We start from the raw sequence: 22,780 nt of genomic DNA on the forward strand, positions 1-22,780 counted from the left end.
AACAGTAAACAATGATGTTTATTTAAAATGTTCACTCCGAGAAATATATATATATAAAAAAAAAGGATTACAGCACTAAACCAGGCACCTTCGACCAAATCACAGCCTCTTCTTGGGTTCCCCTCACTCTAAGCTTCTCTTCCGCCTTTACTTCCTGAGCCGGAAGGCACGTCAGATGCTCAGCACCTAACAGTCCCGGGACAGGACTCTGTGCCTCTCCCTCAGAGAACAAGGCCACCCCCCCACCCCCAACTCCTGGTTCTGAAGGACCCTCCCTAGCTGGAAGTTCATTTCAAACTCTAAACCAACAGGAGTGACTACGAGAGGGCAGTCTACTAAAAGGTCACCCATCCCTTCCCTTTCTCCAGACTTGCAGATCAGTCACCAGCAGACCGAAGCCCTGGGGGACGGCAGCTTAGCTCCCGGCGGCCAGGGCTACACCCTCTTCCTAGGGAAGACTGGTCTAGGGTGACTGGCGGCCTCCACACACAGGCTGGACTCAGAGATGGTGGTTCTGGGGTGATCTGGACAAGCCCGGTCAGTTTAGCAGTTCGCAAGCTGCAGAAGCATCTCCCCTGGGCTACTGGCTGAACGGCAGGCGTGAGCGAGAAATCAGACTCAATTTGAGCAAGACGCGGACCAGTCTCCTCAGGCAAGGCCTCGGAACTGGCCAGGACAGATGCGGCCAGGTGGCCGCAGAGGCAGAAGCCGCTGGAAGCAGTGACGGGGGACAAGCGGGGGAAAGCAACGACTAGATCATTTTTGGCATTTGAACATCGAGACAATGACAACATTGCAAAGCAAAAAAAAAAAAAAATTTTTTTTTTAAAAAAAAGACCAATATTCAACTTTCCCCTCGACCCCGTTCTCATACAAAAGCGCTATTCCCCCCACCTCCCGATGCCCCCAGAAGCACCACTGAACTAAAAAACCTATTTTAAAGCAGCCAAACCAGTCCAGACCCTCTCGAGACCAAGAGCCCAGACAGAGCTGACCCTCTCGGGTCCAGAAAGGCACCTGGCAACTCAGTGAGCAGTGCGGCCGGCGGCGGGGGCACTCGGCAGGGCGGGGTGGCGGTCACAGCGTCTGCGCCGACATGTGAGGCGGTGGGCTTCTTCAGCAATCCCGACTATTTGGTACCGCAGCCAAGCAAAGGCGACTAGGGAGGGGCCGGGCTTGCAGGACAGAAGGGGCCTTTCTACAGGACCCAGCCGCTGGGGGACAGGCAGAAGCACAGGGCGGAAAAGGCCGGACACACAGCTCTGAGCCTTCTTTGCAAGGACTCCAAAATGCACTTTTTTCTTTTTGCTGCTGGCTGGTCAATCTCTAATGGTGAGTTCTGGCAAGGCGGCCGTGGCTCCGTCCAGGAGTCTTCAAGCCGACCTTGAACCAGATAGAATGTTCCCGGACCTGTCCACCCCACTGGTTCCACGGTCACCTGACTTTTATTTGGACTTCTCTTACAGCTAATGTAGATATAAATGGCTAAACACGGAACTCAGACCCCCACGCAGGGGGACGGCAGCTTCTGCCAATGCTGCAGCCAAAAGGGGCTGGGGCTACGGCTTCCAAGCGGCCGTGGGGAGAAACAGGACGGGAGGCCGGCCTGGGCCAGTCAGCAGAGAGCAGGGAAGCGTGACCTGGAGGCTTCCAGAGTACGGGGCTGATGCGGATGGAGTCTGTCTCTGCCTCTGCCACTGCTGGCTCCCGAGGGACGCTGGTTTCCCAAACAAAGGGAGGGCTCTCCCCAGGCAGCTCCCAATCGGATCCCAATGCTAATGACCACTGGAGGGGGCGTTTGGGAAGTCCACGCAGGAGAGAGGAGGAAAAGAGAAAACTAAAAATAGTAGTAAGCTAGGTTGCTCAAAGTTCTTTCTGCCTCTTTGTAGGAATGGTAAGTCAACTATGAGCAAATATTTTAATTAAACGTTAGAGAGGGAGGAAAAAAAAAAACACTTTGGAAAGCATACAGAAAAGGTAGTTGACGTTGAATGACTTATAAAACGAACCTCAGGGAGGTCTAACAAAAATGCACCTTCGGCCGACCTCTGCTTCTTTCCGATTCCTCGTTTGACTTCCCGTCCCAGTGCACGTGGGGGTGACAGCTGCCGCAGACGTGTGGAGTGGAGTGGAGGCGACGGGAGGGTCAGAGGGTCCGGGGGTTATACTCTGGGAGTTTCCTGATCTTCTCCTTCTCGGCCTCACTCTCGTCTCTCGCTATCACCAGGGAGTGTGAGTAGCCCATGGCAACCTGGGGGAGCAGATCCCTGGTGGGCAAAGGCGGACCTCACAGGCAGCGAACGCTCAGGACGGCCAGGAAGCTGCCCCGCTGCCGGCAAAGCTCGGAGGAGACACCGGCAGGACAGGAGCAGACCGGAAGGCAGCGCGGACGCGGCTCCCAGCCCACGGGGGCTCTCACTCACCTGCTCCGTGAAGATGCCGTCCAGCGTCTTCACCTCCTGAGCGGCCGTGGAGGACTTGGGCTTGTGGTCACCGTAGCCCTGGCGAGGGAAGCAGATAAGACACGCGATGGGGTGAGCGATGGATGGCAGCCCGTGGAGCTGCTTCCTGCACGGGGTCGCCACATCCTCAGTCGCAGGGCCCAGGTCGGCGGGGTCTCATGCCCACTCACACACCCACCCACCGCGCCACTGGGCCGCAAGTTAGGGGAAACTCGAGATGGGGCGGGTCTCGCTGTGCGCCCCCCCCCGAAACAGTGTCGCAAAGAAAGCCTGTCACCCAGGTGCCAAACACTCTCCCTTTCATCATTAGTGCTCCAGTTAAAGAAAAATTCGCATCTGCTGTGCCCACCCCTCAGAACACTAAACGGATAATAAAACCCAATGGTGTCCCATTACTGCGTGTGTATGTCTAAGTTCTTACTGGAGCTTCACGGCTCTGGAAATTGGGGGGCGGAGGGGGGGGTATAAGAGAGCCCAAAGCTTCCTCCAGAGCTGTGGGTGGAAGTCGGGCCCAGACCTGGCTCGAGCGGAAGGCAGAGCAGATACACTACTCCGAAAAGCAATTCTGCCAGCTTGTGTATTTTGTGTGAATTCCAATTTGAACTGTCTGGTTACTTGTGATAAACATGGCTATAAGCACCCACTTGCTACCACTATATAGACATTTAAGGGACATGCAGGACATGGGGAAAAGTTGGCTCTACCCGTCAATCTAGGAAGGCAGCAGGCAGCAAGCGGCTCTCCTGCACTCCCCACTCCCCACCCACCCGACCCTGTGAGCTCCCACTCTCCAGAGGGACTGGGGACAGGGAAAAAAGAGATTTCTGGCAGAAATCACAAGAAGTCACACCCGGAAACAAGCGGACTCAGACCTGCCGAACAGCCAAGCTGTTCCTGACTGGGAAATTAAGATTCTGGAAGCATCAGAGACATCTGGCTGAGAGTCAGGCACGGGGCGAGGGGCTAAGGGCCGCTCTCCTCTCAGCATCCTCTCCCAGGGCTCACTTCCCAGAGTCCCCATGCCACAGTGCAGGTGGACGGGCCTCTCCCCTGGGGAGGGGCAGTGACACAGCACTGGACCCCCAGGGCCCTGAGTTGGATCCCTGGCAGCACACGTGCCACAGCGATGTTCTTTTCTTTCTGATAAATGTTTTAAAAAACCGCTGTGGGGGCTGGGTGGTGGCGCACCTGGTTGAGTGCACATTTTACAACGTGCAAGGCCCTGGGCTTCCCCGGGCTCAAGCCCTTGGTCCCCACCTGCAGGAGGGGAAAACTTCGCAAGTGGTGAAGCAGTGCTGTAGGTCTCTGTCCTCCTTTCTCTCTATCCCACCCTTCCTCTCAATTTCTGGCCATCTCTATCCAATAAATAAATAAAGATAATAAAAAAATTAAAAGTGGTCCGGGAGGTGGCGCAGTGGATAAAGCACTGGATTCTCAACCATGAGGTCCCGAGTTTGATCCCCAGCAGCACACGTACCAGAGTGGTGGCTGGATCTTTCTCTCCTCCTCTCTCTCATGAATAAATAAATACTTAGCCCCACTGTGACCTACGATGACAGAATATTTTCCCGTTCAGGAAAGGGCAGCGGCGGGGACCGTGAGGTTCTGCTCAGCAGCAAGCGGTCTGGTCGCCTTACCAGTTCTCCGAAGGTGGGCGACGGGCCCCAGCTAATGGTGCTCTCGTCAGCAGACACGATGATGCTGCTCTTCCTGTCAACAGGCCAGGCCGCCATTACCACCCAGCAGTCTGACGCCCGCCCGAAGTGGGTGCCAACTGCCAGCTAAAACCAAGCGCGTGCAATAAGGCTGCGTGACACGGGGCTGGACGGTGGCGCCCTAGCTGAGCACACTATACACATGCAAGGACCTGGGTTCAAGCCTCCAGCCCTCACCTGCAGGAGCAGTGCTGCGGGTCTCTCTCCTTCCCCTCGGTTTCTGTCTCTGCCCCCCCCCCCGAAGAAGTCTGCACAGGCTACAGGCCTGCAGAGCCCTTACAAGCGCCAGGACCCTCAAGGCCCCGGGCCTTCCTGCTCCACCCCCCCGACCCCCCATCCAGGGCTCGCGGGGAGACCAGGCTGAGGCTCACTCCGGAGGGCAGAGCCCAGCAAATGCTAGCTTGGGCAGGACCAGCACCGGCTACGGAGAGATTAAAGGCCACCCTGCACCCCCCACCCATGTCATGACCCCCAGCTAAGGACACAGCTGGGCCTCCCCGTGCCCGGGGCTCAGTGCTCTAACGGAGGGGGGAAGGGCCCAGGGCCCTGGGTCACCCACCCGCACGCCAAGCTCCGGATTCTCCAGCCGCAGAGGTCCTGCACAGCCTTCGGGTACATCGTAGACTCACGAGACGTGTTGGTGGCCCCCCAGAAAAACAAGCCACCTGCAGGAAAGGCCAACAGGTCATAAAGGGGGACTTCCCAGCTCCAGAGGACGAACCCACTGTCACAAGGACACGGGGCCAATGAAGACGAGCCTCCCCCACTTCACTGCCAAGAGGGGACAACCAGGACCCGATCTGGAAGCCACCCTGCACCCTTCCAACCCCCCCCCAGAGCCAGGGGGCATCACTGACCCACTTCACTGACGGCGAAGGAGCAGGTGTAACCGGCATAGATCTGGGACGCTCCGCGCCCCGGGAAGTCGAACAGTTTGACCAGGCGGGGCACCATCTCGTCCTTCTGCTCAGTGTGGCCCAGCCGGCCGTAGCCACCAAAACCCCAGGAGAAGACACGTTTCTGGGAGTCCAGGACCAACTGTGAGGAGATCAAGCACAGGGTTGCGACTACCCGCCGACAGGGGGCGCCAGAGGGCCTCTTCTGTTCTCAGGAACCCAGCTGTGTCCAGCCCGTACCTGCCTTGACAGGGCCTGCGGGGGGGGGGGGTGCGCAGTAGCAGGATGGACAGACCCAAGGGGGGGGCAGTAGCACTGATGGACGAACACACACCCGTAACTGCTGCGATCTAGCTAAAGTAAGACACACACACACAGGCTGCTGTCTCCTTGGCCAGGGACACAATTTTTCATTTTCATCTTTTCTTTCCCTTGTCAGAAGCAAGAGCTGTCTTCCCACGAGACGCCTCAGCAACCTCTGTAAACAACGCACTAGCCACATGACCCAAACCCCCGCAAAATCGCCCAAGTCAAGAAGACACCACGCTCTGCACTGCTGCTATCTAAAAACAGACACACACACGCATGCTCTGCACTGCTGCTATCTAGACAGACAGACACACACACGCACGCTCTGCACTGCTGCTATCTAAAGACAGACACACACACACGCACGCTCTGCATTGCTGCTATCTAGACAGACACACGCACGCTCTGTACTGCTGCTATCTAAAGACAGACACACACACGCACGCTCTGCACTGCTAAAGACAGACACACACGCTCTGCACTGCTGTCTAAAGACAGACAGACACGCTCGGCACTGCTGCTATCTAAAGTGACCTGCACAGGAGGACACCCTCTAGATGGCTGACTGGCGCATCACAGCCCTGGCACGGGCACTCACGGCCGTATCAGCCTGCAAGGTGGCCGAGCTCACCTATCAGACGACAGCCAGTCAGACAGACGCTCACCTGACTCTGGGGTTCCAGCCCATGACTCTGTGCTTTCACCTGTCTGTGGAAGCCTCCGTGAAAACTGGCGCTGGCCCCCAGGGCTGGCCGCAGCCAGGCACCAGGCACACCCGCACGCCCCCTTCTGCACTGCGGCGAGGCCCGAAGTGGAGGAGCCAGAAGACACGGGCTTACCGTGTGGTTGGCACCGCAGGCCACGTCGCGGACGACGACATTTGGAACAGGCAGGATCTGGCCGTCTTTCGTCTTCTCGATGAAGATGGCCACTCGCCGGGGGACCAGCTCGCAGTCGTACTCTATCCGCTGGGCGCGGGCGATGAACTTCCCATCCGAGTTGTGTCCTAGGAGCCACGGAAGGCCGGTCAGTGGCGGCACAGCTCACCACACGCCGCCCAGGAGCGAGGCCTCGAGGCTGCTGTGGACCCAGGCGGCCCTCCCCAGTGACGCCCAACCCGCTGAGTCAACCAGGAAATCGACACTGTGGGTTCGGACCAGATCTAAGTAGCCAACACTTTCTGTAACTCAGCACTATTCTGTGAAAACTCTCCCAAGTGTTCAGTTGTTCAGTTGGGTTCCAACATTGGACTTTTTAAATTAAAACTACTTAAAAAAAAAAGTGGTCTGGGAGGTGGCGCAGTGGATAAAGCATTGGACTGTCAAGCAGGAGGGCCCAAGTTCAATCCCCGGCAGCACCTATAACAGAAGTGATGTCTTGTTCTTTCTCTCTCCTCCTATCTTTCTCATTAATAAATAAATAAATTCTTTAAAAAAAAAAAAAAAAGCTATGAACTATTATCAAAAAGAATGGTTGGGGAGGGGGGCTGGGGAGTCAGCATCATGGTTAAGACTTTAATGACCAAGGCGCCGAAAGTCCAGGTTCCAAACCCCATCACCACCATAACCAGAGCTGTGCCGTGCTGTGCTGGTTGGAGGGGAAGAGAAAGGAAGCCCCGCCAGCAACGTACACCAGAATGTTCTGCCGAGTCCGGCCTGAGGCCACCAGGGGAAGCCCGAGGAGGCCCGGGATGGGCTGGGAAAGGCCGGCCCAGACTGAGCCCACCGGCGCTGTCTCCCCTGCTGTCTGGCCCAGCAGCCGCGCCTTACTTAGGAGGGAGAGTGGCGTGGTGACACCTCTCCAAGGCCACATTTGGCTCTCTGGATCCTGACGAGGAGACTGAAACCCCTGCATGCTAACTTGAAGCTGGATACGGTCCAGCAGCGTCTCGTCCGAGGCCCCTGAATGGTGAGCGGACCACTTTCCCTGAAGGAAAGCCGCGTGGCCGTGACAGGCCGCCCACCTGCAGGCCGAGGGCGACACTGACTGCGGTGACATGTGTGTGTGCAGGAAGCGCCAACCGCACTTCGGGCGCCCGGCCCTGGGACCGTGACCATGGAAACGGGTCCCTCCAGCAGTCTGGCAACTCCCTGGCAACAGGGCTCAGTGTACGTCAGGGGCTGTGCTTTCTTATTCATGTCTCACTGGAGTTATATTTAGTCTCAGAGTCTCAGGCCAATGAGGTGCCCCCTGTTCTATTTATACGGCCTCCCATCTGCCTGCTCTGAGTGTGGAGGAGACCCAGCGACCCAGATCTGGGGCTGGCTGGATCCAGGCTGGCATTCCTTTTAGAAGCCAGCAGAGGGCGCCCACTCCTCGCCGCCTACTCGCGGGGGGGGGGGGGGGGGGGGGGGGGGGCCTAGGTGGCAGGAAGGCTATGGAGGGGTGGGGCAGAGACTCCAGAGGAAAAGCTGATGGAGTCCTGGGGTCAGTTTCTTCCTGCTGAGTGTCTCCTCTGCTCAGCAGGCTGCCCGTCTCCCTGCTGTCAGGAGGGCGCAGGACTTAGTGAGATCAGCCCGGTCCCTGCACCGCCTGCACCAGACCAGAGCGCCCCATGTCCTGGTTTTCTCCCCCGGTTTGCTTGAAAAGAAGCAAAGGCAACAGGAAATCTGATTTCCCAGTACAGACACCTGGCCCCAGTGTCTCTGTTTGTTACTAAGTAACTCATTCATTCAATCACTTATTCATTCACTGCCAGAGCTCAGTGCAGGCACTACAAGGCCCCCTCCCCAATGGCCATCTCTTCCCCCCTTTTCCTAGCTGTTACTGGGTTCACTGCTCATAGACGCCCTGCAGGCGGGGAGCAGGGCTCGAACCTGAGCCTGAGTCCTTGTGCTCTCGTTGCTACATGTGCTGACCAGGCGCACCGCTCCCCGGCCCCGATGTCCTTCAGCCCTGGATGCATGACTCCGGCTCGGCTAACCGCGTGGGGCCAGGGCATTCTCTACAGTGGCTGCTATCTGTCTTGCAGCATCTTCCTCACGGCAGGTCATGTGGCCCTCACCAGCCCGCCCCACCACCTCGAGGCCCACTTCCTGGCTACAGCTGATTGCCCCCCGCCCCCCATCCGGGGGTGCGCTCCCTACCCAGCTGGCCGTACTCGGGACACCCGAAGGAGTAGAGATTGCCTTTGCAGTCCATGATCATGCTGAACTCGGCGCCGCAGGCCATCTTGGTGATCGGCTGGCCGTTGTACATGATCTGAAAGGAAAAACCCAGACTTACACAAGAAAAAAGAACCGCTAAAAAGACGTCTCTAGCCTTCTGTAGACTGCTGTGAGATAAGTACACCAGAGAAAGTAACGGACTCGACAATCCAGGAAGCGAAAGCTGAGCAGTTAAGAAATCCCCTCACACACCCCCGCTCCCCGCCCGACCTGGGAACCCAAAGCGGCCAGCCTGGCCTGGCCTCCCCTCCCCCTGCCATCAGCGCCCCCAGTGCCAACACCGGGACTCTGCGAGCACTGGGCTCAGCTGACCAGTGTGGGCACAAGGGCACGAGACAGAAGCTCATGTGCTTCCCCCCCAAATCTCATTTTAATCGCCAGTGCTGGTGCCAGCCCAGCCCCTGTACTTGCTGACCAGGAGCAAGAACGAACACTTGCGCGTTTTCTTTCCTAACGGTGGATACTTGATCTTAACCGAAGGTGTGAACAAGAATCAAATGGTCCAAAATCAGGAGGCTCAGAGGAAGACAAGGAAAGGTCCTGAGACTATGCGGCCTGGGAGCAAGTCCTGCCCAGTGACTCGTCTGGGATAGCCCGGAATGGCAGATGGCAGCAAAGAGCAGCAGTGGGAAGGAAGCTGCTGACGCAGGAGACAGGGTGTGTGTGCCAGGGACACTGACCGCGGCCCCTGGCTTATCTGGGAACTTACGGGCCAAGGGGAGCGAATGGTAGAACGGGGCCACTCTAAAACTCTCATGGCCACAGCTGTTGGGCCACTGTCCCTCAGTGTCCCGTCACCTCAGTCTAGCTTATCTTCTGGTCCAACTTTCCCCCTCCAGCGGTGTGATCGTCAAGTTTAGCGAGTACGAGAGTCTGACTTGTGCTTGTGTTCTAAGCACCAGGCAGGTGGCCTCAGTATCATCAGAGAATCTGCACACAGACAAACGCTATCTATCCATCGATGCCATGTCTCGCTGACTCCAGACAGGACAGGCTCGCAACAAACAAGGCTCCTACAGCTCTTCCATCAGAAAGCACAACTATGCAGGCTGCTTTTGTTCTTCAGCTATGGCCACACATTAAGAAAATGGTTTCAGGGCCGGGCAGCGACGCACCTGGTTAAGCGCACGCACTGAAGCGCGCAAAGACCCGGGTTCAGGCCCCCGGTCCCCCCCGGTCCCCATCTGCAGGGTGGGAGCTTCACAGGTGGTAAAGCACGGGCTGCAGGGGTCTCTCAGTCTCTTTCCCTGTATCTCCCCCTCCCCCACTTCTATCTCTATCCAATAATAAATGAATAAAAGTGTTATAAAAGGAAATTTCCTCCAAGAGGAAACAGTCCACTGCAGAAGCCTCTACACAAAAGCAGGGAGGAAGGGCAGAGGGGCCGCGGAGGGGCGTGCAGTACCTGTGCGGGGCTCGGGACGGCGTCTGTCTGGTTGCCGAGGCCCAGCTGCCCCATCTTGTTCTCCCCAAATGCAAAGACGGAGCCCGTTTCTAGAGTGAATGACATTGCAAAAGAGAAGGTGACCCTGAGTGCTCTCAGCTAGCTTTGCGATCAAAACCACCAAACTGTGAAATACGGCACCTGTGCGGGCAGAACGTGTGAGGCGAGGGACAGCGAGGCCACGGCACAGCACAGACTGAGCATGCGCCCAGCTCTCTGTGCCCCGGCATGCGCCCAGCTCTCTGTGCCCCAGCATGTGCCCAGCTCTCTGGGGCCCGGCATGAGCCCAGCTCTCTGGCTCTCTGGGACCCCGGCACGCGCCCAGCTCTCTGGCTCTCTGGGAACCCGGCATGCGCCCAGCTCTCTGTGCCCGGCACGCGCCCAGCTCTTTGGGACCCTGGCACGCGCCCAGCTCTCTGGGGCCCGGCATGCGCCCAGCTCTCTGGGACCCCAGCATGCGCCCAGCTCTCTGGCTCTCTGGGGCCCAGCATGCGCCCAGCTCTCTGGCTCTCTGGGGCCCGGCATGCGCCCAGCTCTCTGTGCCCCAGCATGTGCCCAGCTCTCTGGGACCCCGGCATGAGCCCAGCTCTCTGGCTCTCTGGGACCCCGGCATGCGCCCAGCTCTCTGGCTCTCTGGGGCCCGGCATGCGCCCAGCTCTCTGGGACCCCGGCACGCACCCAGCTCTCTGGGACCCCGGCACGCGCCCAGCTCTCTGGGACCCCGGCACGCGCCCAGCTCTCTGGGACCCCGGCACGCGCCCAGCTCTCTGGGACCCCGGCACGCGCCCAGCTCTCTGGGACCCCGGCACGCGCCCAGCTCTCTGGCTCTCTGGGGCCCGGCATGCGCCCAGCTCTCTGGGACCCCGGCACGTGCCCAGCTCTCTGGGACCCCGGCACGCGCCCAGCTCTCTGGGACCCCGGCATGCGCCCAGCTCTCTGGGACCCCGGCATGCGCCCAGCTCTCTGGGACCCCGGCATGCGCCCAGCTCACGCGCCCAGCTCTCTGGGACCCCGGCACGCGCCCAGCTCTCTGGGGCCCGGCATGCGCCCAACTCTCTGGCTCTCTGGGACCCCGGCATGCGCCCAGCTCTCTGTGCCCTGGCTGACCCGAGAGACCCACCCAGGCTCTGGTCTGCTTCTGGTGCTGACCAAGAGGCACGGGGACGCCGCCCCATCCCTTGCCAGATTCAGGCCCACTGTCCCCTACCCGTCAACGCCAAAGTGTGGTTCCGCCCACATGCCGCAGACACGATCACCTCATGGCTGAGACCCTCGATGAGTTTGGGGGCTTCGACCCTCTTGGTGTCGCCGTGTCCCAGCTGCCCCTTCTCATTGCGACCTGCAGACAGACTGACATCAAAGTGGGAAGGAAAGAAGTCCAGAGCAGCGGGCCGGGTGGTGGCGCACCTGGTTGACCGCACGTTATAGTGCACAAGGACCCGGGTTCAAGCCCCTGGTCCCCACCTGCAGGGAGGACGCTGTTGTGAGTGGTGAAGCAGGGCTGCAAGTGTCTTTCTCTCTCTAGCGTCTTTTCCCCTCCCTCCTCTCAATTTCTAGCTGCCTCTACCCAATAAAGATAGAAATAAATATGTCCAGAGCAGCAATACCGAGGCCAATCTGGGTCTGCTCCTGCCTCCCCATCCACAGCCGAGGCCCCCCAGTGAGGGAAGCCCCCGGGTCTCGGTCACCGCCCGTCTGCAGGCCTGCCCCACAGCTCACGGCACCAGGGCAGGAATGGAGGAGCTGCCTGCCCCCAGAGGGGGCTCCAGAGCCTCTTTTCTGGGCCAGCAGCTGGAACCTGACACACACACACACACACACACACACACACACACACACACACACACACACTTCCCTCAGCCTCTGCTCCCAAGGGAGATGGGGGGATACCACTCCAGCGGGGCAGAAACTCACAGCTTGCGCTTCTCAGTACCTGCCAGACAATAATCCCCCCACTCCCTTCACTCTGGGGTTTATTTTAAGACCGTAGCCATCTTCCACACCTGCCTCACAGGAGTTTAATGACCTCGGCCCTCAGGGTGTCTACAGTGGGCCATCTGGCTTGTCACTCCTCCCAGCCCTAGGCAGTGGCTCAGAGCAGTGCCGAGCCCACCCACCGGGGACCACCCTGCAGAGCCCTGAGCCACTTGAGCCACGCAGCAGACAAGGGATGGACCCGCTCAGGACACGGCCCTTCCTGCTAATCTGTGACCACAGCTGGAGTCACAACGGCTGTGGATCCGGCGGCACCCGTAGGCCCCTCGTCAAGAAGCCCACTCGAGCCCGGCGTCTGAGGGGCTCTGCTGCCTTTAGGTTCCGCTGAGTCAGTGTGGCGGAGCCGTGCAGAGGTGGGTTCAGGACCTGCCCCACACCCAACGCTCTCTCATGAGTGAGGGGGCTGGAGGCATCCAACTGGGCACAGGCTTCCTCAGAAGGACCGAGGAGGAAGCCACGCCGGCCCGGACAGACCCCAGCTCTGTGCGTGAGCTCTCCTGAGGTTTATCGTGCAAAACACTTTGAGCACAGAGCAGCCCAGTTTTCGTGTCTCCCGCACTGCTCAGAGCCCCGCAGTGCACCCGACACCCACCAGCACATCACCTCATTGAAGGACCGGGCCTGCTGCCTGCTGCCAGGGATAGTATCCTTGAGAAACCCCCGAGCCACAGGGTCAGCACAGAGAGCCGTGCTGAGCTTCAGAACCTCGGCCCAGGCCCGTCCAGTGCTGGGACACAAGCGGGGTGCAGGGCCGCCACGCCAGCACGAGCAGCGGGCTCACGCCATGACCGCCCGGGCCAGGGCCAGTGGTTAGCTTTCTCAACCGAATGACAAAGTTAGCAGAGTGCAGGGAGGACAGCAGATGCCAGTGTATTTGGACTTGGCACAGCTGCTCATGAAGCTGCGAACACAAGATGCAGTGTGGATCGGACCCCAGCACCCCCAGGAGCCCGGTCAGCGCCCAGGCCAAGGCTCGGGCCGGCCCTCTGCAGCCCAGGAGGCATCCAGCAGAAGGGAAAGTGAACCAACCTGGGAAAAACCTCATAAAAATGGACGGGACAGGCAACGGGTTACAGGAGCTGTCGACTCAGGACCCTCAGAGGGCCAAGCCGCAGGCAGGAGGGACGTCACGGTGCAGGCACGGCCCCGAAAGCCGGTGGCACGGAAAGCCAGCAGAGATGCCCCGTCCCACCGCACTGCTGAGCAAGGAGGGGCCGTCTGCGGGAGGGTCAGTGTATCCAAAACAGATCCAGTTCTCGGCACCCCAGCAAGAAGGTTCGGGCAAGGCGGAAGGAGTCAGACTTCAGGACTACATTCCAGTGACCCCGGCAGACACGTCAGGAGAGTGGAAGAAGGTGACTGTGCGGGATACGGATGAGAGTTGGGGACGCAGGAGAGAGAGCGGGCCGCCAGCACAGAGGTGGCGCCACCTTGAGGGACAGAGTACTCACCCCAGCTCCAGAGCTTCCCTTCTGTGGTGATGAGGAGGCTGTGGGCAGCACAGGAACCCGAGACCACCGTCCGCACCCGGACCCCCGACAGGCACCCGTACCTGTGAGGTCCCCATAAGTTCTGACCAAGGTTGCGGTAAGCAGCTGCAGAGAGAAGAAGGCGAATCAAACGCCTGTGGAGGGAAGGGAGCGGGGCAGTTCAATGGCCACACGAATGGCCCGATGCCTAAACTGAGCTCCGGGTTCAATCCCCAGCAGCACCACCATCATCAGCCAGAGTTTCTCCATTAAATAAAGCAAAGCGTCCGGGAGGGTCCCGGGCTGCCCCTGACCAGCAGCTTAGAGCAACGTCCCCTCCCTAGAGCCGGGGCACAGCTGGCGAGCAGATGTGTCACTGGTCCCGACCCGCGGGCACGGCTGTGAGCGCACCCCTCCGGGACCCCACCTCACGGAGGCCTCTTGCAGCCGAAGGAGCGTCTCCGGCCCGGAGCCCCCGACCCCAATCTGCCCATGGGCCCAGCTGCCTCGCGGCCTGGCCCCTCACACGTGCCGCTGGGCAGGGCAAACGCCGGCTGCGACTAATCCACCCACACGGCCCAGTCCCTGAGCATCACTGTGCACAGGTGCCTTCGGCTCGGCTCACAGCACCCAGACCGGGGTGGGGGGTGGTCCTCTAGCCTTGAACCCAGGACCTCAGAGGCTGGGCAGTTAGTACCGGCAGAGAGAGGGAGCATGGGAGGGCAGATGGCCACCCCTGCCACCCCATGCTTCCTTCCGGCGGAGCGGACGGAGCTCTCACAGGAGCATCTCCACGTCTCTGTGGCCGCCGCCGTGAGGTCTGAGTCTTGCACTTCGCTGGGTCAGACTGATCTGGAGGCAGGGCAGGGCTGAGACTTCACTTCTCCAGCAGCTCCCTGCCCCACACCATCTGTCCGTCCGTCCGTCTGTCCACGTGCCGCCTCGGTGACCCGCAGCGGCTCTGCCTCAGAGCAGTCAGGTCATCATCACAAGCTGCAGGGTCACGTGACCACCAAGCACGTCCACCCGAAGGATCCTTACGAGCCGTGAGGAAAGGGGCCGGGTGGGGCCCAGGTAACGAGACCTAAGAAGAGCCACGACTCGGCTGCACGCAAAGGCAGCCCCAGGGGAAGGCCTGTGTGCCGTGAAGGCAAAGCCAGGAGGGCACGGCTGACGCGGGGCGCCTCTGTGAAGGCCACAGTGCCCGGGGGAGAGAAGGGTGCACAGGCGGTGCCTCCTGACCAAGGACTGTCCGGGGTGGAGAGACGCTGACCTGTTCCTGCAGCGGCTCGGTCAGGCTGATGGAAGCTGGATTAAATGGCCACAGCAATCCTGGGTTCCCAGGACAGACTGGCAGTCACCTATTTTCCCGAGGCCCGTTCCTTACTGGAGACAGTGTGAATCACTTATCTCCAAGTGAGGGAGATGTGCTTTCAAAGGCCAGTGGGCTTGGCCAGCCCTCTGGGGAGCAACGATCCAGACGAGGGGAGGGGTGACACAAGAAGACACTGTCCCTTCAGGCTGGCGTCAGCAGGCAAGCAACCTGCCCTCGGCGCCTCCCCTGCATGCCTACTGCTGTATGCTCTTAAAACCAAAACACAGATCATGAGCCTGATGAGAGCTCAACTCTCTGGACTGCGTGAGCTGTGTTGAGCCATGGGCCAGACCCTGTCTTCACCTACCTGCACCTCAGCACTGCAGGGACCTGCCACAGGGTCAGCGTAGTCACCACCCCCCCGTTACTGGAAAGGACAGAGAGAAACTGAGAGGAGGGGAGAAAGACAGACACCCGCAGACCTGCTTCCCTGCCTGCGAAGCGACTCCCCCCCCCCCCCAAAGGCCAGGCACCAAACTTCCCTTCCCCAGTCTGGGCTAGCGTCCTTAAATTTAGTGGGCTAGTTGTCTGAAGTGGTTCAGATATGATACGACACACACCCAGGGCTGGGAGACCCGAGCTGTTGCAGGGAGGGAGGGACCCCGGGGGCCTGGTCACCAGCGCTGATGCCGTGGAACAAGATGGTCGCCCCTGTCTTGAGGCACCAGGAGTGTCTGTGTGCCGATGTCTGTCCACTGAGCAATGTTAGAAAGTTCTTTGGGAATCTTTCCAAACGAAATCAAGAAGCTACAAACTGTGGCTGTGTCTCCTGGACAGGCGGGTAGTCTCCCGAGGAGAGACTGGCTTTCTAAAAGCACCTGGGGACTGAGAGTCAGGTCTTAGGAATTCCTTGATTCCCCCACCCAGCTCCTCAGTGTTACTTAGTTCTGCTCAATCTGGACTCTCAGGATTAGGGAGATAGCAGGACGGTTAGACAAAGACGCTCATGCCTCAAGCTCTGAAGTCCCAGGTTCAACCCCCAGGATCACCATAAGCAGATCTGAGCAGTGCTCTGGTCTCTCTTTCATTGAAAACAAGTAAAATAAAAATGAAAGGAATTCAGTCTTCTGAAAAGCCCAACAGTTGGCTAGATCCAGCATGCTACAGAAACAGTCACCTTAGTTTAGTAAAAATAAGTCGGATGGGAAAATGTTGTTACCTGAAACCTCTATTTGCATTGTAATCTTAAAAAAAAAAAAATCAGTGGCGGGGGGGGGGGGGTTCCCACAAAACCAGGGTTCAAATCCAGCTGTCACTGGAGTGGGCACGCCAGCCAGCCGGCTTTTCTGCACACTGTGAACAAACACTGAGCACACCTACCTGGCGGTGACGGCAGTTACCTCAGAGGCTCATCGGCACACGGGACACACAAGCAGTAGCTTTGCAGCGTTAGAAGCTGTTTTCATACCTTGTTGCTTAGGCACTTCTTTCCGACCAATCAAGTCCCAGTTGGTTGCCCCAAAAATCAAAAGCTGCCCTTTGCTCTTAGACCCTTCAAGTTTCTACAGAGACAGAGAGGGGGGGGGGAATAATTAGCCTGCTGCGTTGCTCCCGGCTTTTGAGTCTGTCCAAAGGACAGCAAGCAACAAGAAAAGTACTTTGTTGCTAGGGCTTCCTCAATGTGCGACTTTCAGGCCCGAGTTTCTCTTTAAAGTGCTTTTGTCAAGTTCTAGCAAACCAGCCCGAGGTCCCTCGGCTCCACTCTGCCCCCGCCCGACACAGGTGAGCACCTGTCACGGGGAGTGTGGATGCCCTGGGGTCTGTCTGCCCTGCACAGGTCTGTGCGGACCCTCCCTCCCCACTGAGCCAGCAGCAGGGAGCCCCGGGTGGAGGCGGATGGGGTGGGTGGGACGACCCAGGACCTTCCAGGGGCACATCCTCACTGCCGGCCCCAAAGCCAGTGGGTGACCAGAGGCAAGTGGACCCAGAGAGTTCCCAAGGCCAGGCCACAGAGAGACTGTTCTCTCAGAACAGAACCAGAGGCCCACACACCCAGTCAACGGAAATGTGTCACTTCCACACGCCACTGTCCCAATACGGGACGCCACTCATCCTCGCCACTCCGAGAGGCACTCGTTTACCGTCCAGAATAACTATCAAAGACTTGATTCTGAAGGGGAGAGACTTGCCCTCTCCGCTTCCACCTCCTGTCACCACGTAGGGAGGCGAAGGAGAGTCCTTTCTGTTTACAGACTCGTTCTTGGGAGCCGACCAGCCCCAGAGCCTGTCATTCCAGCCTTTGAGCTGGAAAGAGGTCTGGTCCCGGCGACTCGGCAAGGGTGTTTGGAGAGGCCCACGTCTCCGGGCTTCCTATGGGCTTCCTATTCTCAGAGAACTGTGTAGCCCACACCCAGCCCACAGGGCCACAGGCACACCGCACCCTGCGGTCCGCTCCCAAGTGGGAAACAGCCGGGGATGGAGAATGACTAGTCCACGTTTAAATAATTGACAAGCCAGCCGCCAGCCCGAAGCTTGGGGTCGTCTAGCCCTGTAGCACCCAGACTCAGGTTACTCTGAACGGAGTCGAATTTCTTGGTATCGCCCCCGTTTAGCTGGCGGGCCTGGCTGGGAGGCTCTGCAGGCAGGTCGGCTGCAGAAAATGAGCAGCGAGTGCGTGCTGGCAAGACCCCCACAGGAGGCCCGGGCCCTGGAACTGCTCCCCTCGCCCACTCGCTCTCCCCTATGGAGGGAGGGAGTGGGGAAGGACCGTGGGACGAGAGGCCAGATGGCATCACCACCCCAGCCCAGGCAGGCAGAGGGCTCCAGTGCGAGCGTTCCTCGCACTCACTGCCCAGAGAGCACGGTTCTCAGCACTGCTGGCGACGGGCCCAGGCGCCTCTGCCAGGACTTGTTGCAATCGCCCGGCAGGAGCGGGATTTCCTTTGTGACCTGGAGACGCCATCATCCGCAGGAGAGCCTGAGGCTTGTGGGGCCAGCTGAGAAGCACTGCCACAAAGACCCAACCTCTCCGATCAAAGGCTTCTGCGGGCGAGCTTGGTGAATCCAGTCGACTGCAGCGATAGTGACCGAGCCGTGTGCTCTGGCCCCTTTCGTGCCTGTCTCCTCACACATCAAGCAGACACGGCCGTCACATCTACACTTGCTTGCTGTGGGTCCCTGTGTCATCTGCCTCTTCTGTCTTCCTTGAAATCAAAAAACACCTGAAACAACTTTTGAAGCCTCTCAAATCAGACCTTGCACTGTGACACTGGGGCTGAGTCTAACCTTCACCGACCGGGGAAAAGACGGCTTCCTGCATAAACTCAAGAGCCCGAGAGGCTGTGTGTCTTTTCTGCCGTGCAGCAGAGAGCTGGAGCAAGTCAGCCAACTGAGTGACGAGTGAATCCCGTTTCACCGCTGCCTCCTCACAGCACAGGCACAGACCCGAGCGGAGACGAACAGCCGCAGCAGGAAAGCACACCCAGCTTCTTCCATCAACAAAATGGGGTTTCTGGTCCAAAGCGAGTTTTGAATCATTGCCTGAGTGCAAGGAGTGTGTCCATGAGGCTGAGAGTCGAGGCGGGCTCGCGTATAGCCATCCAGAAGACAGCAGCTCTCAGCAGAGGGAGAAGGCTGTCCAGAAAGCAGTCAGCATAAACACATCCCCTAACGGGCTGGCAACCAAAGCAGCCCTCAAGCTTTTGGGTCAGATTCACTGGGTCTTTCCGGTTGGAGGATCTATTTCAGGGCCCACAAAACCTCCGCAACCCTCCATTGACAAGCCACAAAGAGATCTGGACCCGACACCAATATTCTGCTTGGCTACGACCTCACCTACAGGGCTGTGATGCGCACAGGGCTGGTTCAGGGAGGATCAACCCTTAGACATCAGACATTAGAAAATGCTCAGGGGACATACTTGGGACACTTCCTGATACTGAAGTGACTTTCTAAAAAAACAGTAATAATAATGGCACACATGCATCTTCATCTTCGAGGCAACTTTGTTCTTTAAACATACAAGTGGCTGAGGCTCATCTTTCCCAAGTCCAACATCTGCAGGTTTCCGAATGAAAGCAACATGGCTTGTGACAGCCTCTGGCAACTGCTCACACAAAGCTCCTTCACACAGCATGAACAACGAGGAGGGGGACGAATGTTCCTTTCTGACACACACTAGAGACCCGCTACTGCTCGTGGTAGCACCCGGGACTCCTGGGATCGCCAACAGGCAGAGACCCTGCGTGTCCCCAGGAGACGGGGACCTGGAACCAGCCAGCAGTACTGAGGCAAGTCCTGTGAGGACCAGAGGCTGCCCTGGGAAAGCAGGGGGGCAGCACCGGCCTGGCCGCCCCTGGATCAAGCCCAGCACTCTTGGCAACGGGCACTTCCTGTAAGGCGGACAAGAGCATCGGGTGATGGGCGCTGGGCTCCCCTGATGCAACTGCGCCTAACGAAGGTGACGTGGTGACCAAAGAAAACTGCTTTACTGCTTCTCAGGCCCCCTTTTCAGGCGAGGGAACGGGCTTACAGATTTGCCTGCACGCTCAGATACAGATGTGCAGAATAAAACGGAAGTAGACTGCAGGGCCAACTCACAGGCAGCAAGGGACTAGATGGAGCAAGACTTAAGTGTCACTGCCGTCAGCCAACCAGCTGTCTCTGTGAAGACCAGTTCAAATGGCTCCCAGCATCTGGGCAAGCGTCTCAACTTCCTGACAGAGACAGAGCCGGCCGGTGCCGCAGAACTGGTTTGGGGAACTTGTTCACAATCACACCTCAGAGGCAGCACACCCCCGCCCCCAGCAGCTTCCAAACACAGGGAGGCCGCCTCTCCGAGGAAAGCAGTTCCTGGGTTCCAGATTCAACACAGGACTGCCCAGACCCCTCTTTCTCTCATCAAGACGTCTTTGCCTAAACAGCTAAGCAGCGGCAGGCCTTGGCTCCGTGCCCCTCCTCTCTCCACCAAGGGAACCAACCAACCATCTGCAGGTGTCAAGGATGACCTCAGGGGAGAGCGGAAAAAAAGGAAAAAGAAAAACCTGAGCCCACGTGGAGGGGAATGGCACTACCGTGTGAGCTCAAGCTAGGCCCTTAAGCTGTGTGCCCCAGTTTCCTCACCTACCAAGTGGGCACAGAAATTCTCTTTTGTCTTTTAAACCCTTATGTGCTGCTGGAGCTCGGGCGGGCGGGGGGGGGGGGGGGGCAGTTACTACTCTTGGGGGGGGGTGATGGGCTGAGACTGTGAACAGCTCTCTCTGTGTCCCCCCTACCCCTCTCTCCCCCGCAACTCCTGCGGGATTCTGGGGATCCCAGATCCCAGGTTAGGATACGGCCCCGACACTAAGCAGGACCTGGCCGCTTAATGCCTCGGAGCAAACCCAGGGCCCACTCAGACCACCTCGGGCCACTCCTGCACCCTGAGTCTCTTTCTTCCTGGGGGAGGGGAGGAGTGTGCACAGGACCCCCAGCGCCCCGGGACCACCGAGCGCGAACAAAGCCCGGGCACCTCTCTCCCCCCCACCGCAGCCCACCCCACCCCCGGGGCTCCCGGGAGCATGCGCCCTCGCCCCGCCCCGCGCCGGCCACCCCCGCCTTCCTCCCCGCCCTCCCCGCAGACAGCGCAGGGCCGCACTGAGCATGCGCGCCGCCGGCCAGGCCCCGCCCCCCCGGGACTCGGGAGCCGCGGCGGCGGGAACCTCAAAGCCCGGCGGTGGCCCCGCGCCCCGCACCCGCACCCCGCCGGCCGAGAGCCTCCCCCACGCGGCGCCCGGGCGAGCGGCGGCTGCAGGGGCTCGGGGGAGGGGGGGGCCCCACCGAGAACGCAGCGCGCTGCAGCCGCGTCCCGAGAGAACTTGCAAAAGTCCGGGGTTCCGGGGCGGGCGGGGGAGGGGAGGGAGAGGGAGAGGGAGGGGAGGGAGAAGGAGGGAGGAGGCCCGGGCGGCGCCGGGGGCGGGGCCATGACCCCCGGGTGCGGGCGCTCCGGCCGCCCCTCCCCCACCGCCCGCCCCGGGCCCCGCGCCGCGCGCCCCAACCGCCAACCGCCGCGCGTGCCACCGGGGGCGGGGGCGGCTCCCCGGGTCCCGGCCCCCCGCGCCCGCCCCCGGCCCGCGGCCTTTTGTTGCACAGGGCGGCGGCGATGGTTCGGCCCGCGGCCCGCACCCCCCGGCCCCGGCCCCGCACTCACCACGCGCTCCTTGGTGTGCTCCGGCTCCGTGATGACCACCGCCGCGCCCGCCTTGGCCGCCGCCGGCCGCGCCGCCCGCTTGGCCCCGCCGGGGGCCCCGTCGAGCTCCGGCCCGTCCTCGTCGCCGCTGCTGCCGCCGCCGCTGCTGCTGCTGCAGCGCTCGGGCCGCTCGCGCTTCCTGCCGGCCGGGCCGCCGCGCCTCCGGGGCCCCGCGCGGGCCGTGCCGTTGCCCGAGCTCGGCTCCTCCCAGGCCGCCGCCGCCGCCGCCGCCTTCTTCCTGGGCATGGTCGCTGGCGGAGACACGGGGCAGCGGCGCACAATGGACGGGTTATATGCCGCGGGGGAGGGGAGGGGACGGGAGGGAGGGGACGAGGGGGAGGGGCAGGGCAGCGCCGCCGAGACACCGGCCGCCTCCACTTCCTCCCCGCGCCCCGGGAGTGAGCGGCGGCCGGCGCGGGCGGGGGAGAAGCGCGGGGCAAGGCGCCCCCCCCCCCCCCGGCCCCGGGCCGGGAAAAGCCCCGCTCGGAAGCGCAGGGCAGCGGCGGCGACCCCCGCCCGCAGGGGAGACGCGGGGAGGGAGGGGGGCAGAAATGGAGACAGCAGCCCCCACCCGCCCCAACACACACACACACACACACACACCCGGCCTCCAGCGAGGGCTGTCTGCAGGGCTGATGGAGCCCCCCCCCCCTGCAAAAATAAAAAATGAAAAAGCAAAGTAATGGGGGTAGCAAGAGGCGCTTCCGAGCCGTTCGCGGAAACGGCTTCGGGACACTTGAAAGCGCCCCCCCCCCCGCCACCGTGGATGCCCAGGGGCCCCCCATGCCGCCGCCGCCCGGGAGGGGTGCGGCCTCGGGCGCTGGCGAGCTCCCCAGGCTGGGGGTCCCCGCGAGCTGGGGGCTGGAGGTGTTGAAATCTGTTAATTTGTTTTCTTCTGGGGTGGGGCGGGCCTGGGACGCGGAGACACCCCCCCCCCCGCCCCACACCTGCTCGCAGACGCGGAAAGTTGGAGGGGCCCCGCCGACAGCCGGGCCCGGGCCGCGACCCTGCGGAGCCCGCCGCCCGCCGCCCCTCCCCGCCGCCTCGCGCTCGCTTTTTTTTTTTTTTATATTGATTTTGAACAATGGGATCTCTGTCTGTCTCCGATCAAACCACGTGGATCCGCCTTCCCCTTTTTATTCATTCAATCCTCCCAACCCCCCCTCTCCCTGAGTGTTTTTTTTTTTCCTCCCTTCTACCTTTCCTCCGTTAAAAAAAAAAAAGGGGGGGGGAAACTTTGCCAGACCCCGCCAAGCTCCGATGGTCGATCCCTGCTTGCCAGCCCCTACCTGGTGAGCAATGAGACGCCGGAGACGAAAAGGAAAAAGGAGCCGCTGCGGGGCGAGCACGAGGCCCTCTTGCTCTTCCCCTTTCCCCCCCCCCCCCCGTCTCCTGCGAGGCCCAGACGAGGGTTCCGGCCCGCTCGCCAGACACACTGGAAATGTAAATAGGAGCTTCCAGAACAAATGCTACAACACAAAACAGAAACACATGTGCGGCCCGGCGGCAAGCGAGCGCGCGGCGGGGCGGGCGGCGCGGGGACCCGGGGAGCGCGCGCCCCCTGCCGCCCGGAGGAGCCCGCCGCGCAGGCCCCGCCACCCAGCCGCCCCGAGGAGCCCGCCGCGCAGGCCCCGCCCTTGGCCCCGCCCCCATCGCCCAGAGGGCCCGGCCCCGCCCTCTTCCGGCCCCGCCCTCTTCCGGCCCCAGACCCCGAGCCCGCCGCGCAGGCCCCGCCCCTGGCCCCGCCCCCATCGCCCAGAGGGCCCGGCCCCGCCCTCTTCC

At 60.6% G+C, this 22,780-nt stretch overlaps 1 protein-coding gene across 1 annotated transcript; it reads right to left on the reverse strand.

Annotated features, from left to right (window-relative positions):
- RCC2 (regulator of chromosome condensation 2) lies at positions 1-22,393 on the reverse strand. Its single transcript, XM_060184845.1, has 13 exons — positions 22,288-22,393; positions 20,960-21,249; positions 16,241-16,334; positions 13,440-13,583; positions 11,201-11,332; positions 9,955-10,043; positions 8,469-8,583; positions 6,222-6,388; positions 5,035-5,215; positions 4,737-4,842; positions 4,100-4,172; positions 2,424-2,501; positions 1-2,251 (listed from the first exon to the last, which is right to left on the reverse strand). Exons 2-13 carry the CDS (start codon positions 21,242-21,244, stop codon positions 2,147-2,149), a joined length of 1,569 nt encoding a protein of 522 aa, XP_060040828.1. The 5' UTR covers positions 21,245-21,249; positions 22,288-22,393; the 3' UTR covers positions 1-2,146.
- Positions 22,394-22,780: the final 387 nt, after the last annotated feature.

The sequence above is a fragment of the Erinaceus europaeus genome, unplaced genomic scaffold (genome assembly GCF_950295315.1).
Source record: "Erinaceus europaeus unplaced genomic scaffold, mEriEur2.1 scaffold_593, whole genome shotgun sequence".
NCBI lineage: Eukaryota > Metazoa > Chordata > Mammalia > Eulipotyphla > Erinaceidae > Erinaceus > Erinaceus europaeus.

Coding starts and splice junctions, on each gene's coding strand:
- RCC2 (XM_060184845.1), bottom strand. CDS start 21,244: ATGCCCAGGAAGAAGGCGGCGGCGGCGGCGGCGGCCTGGGAGGAGCCG. Junction 4,843..5,034: donor CTTCGCCGTCAGTGAAGTGG/GTCAGTGATGCC, acceptor CCTTTCCTGCAG/GTGGCTTGTTTTTCTGGGGG. Junction 2,252..2,423: donor ACGGCATCTTCACGGAGCAG/GTGAGTGAGAGC, acceptor CTGCTCCCCCAG/GTTGCCATGGGCTACTCACA.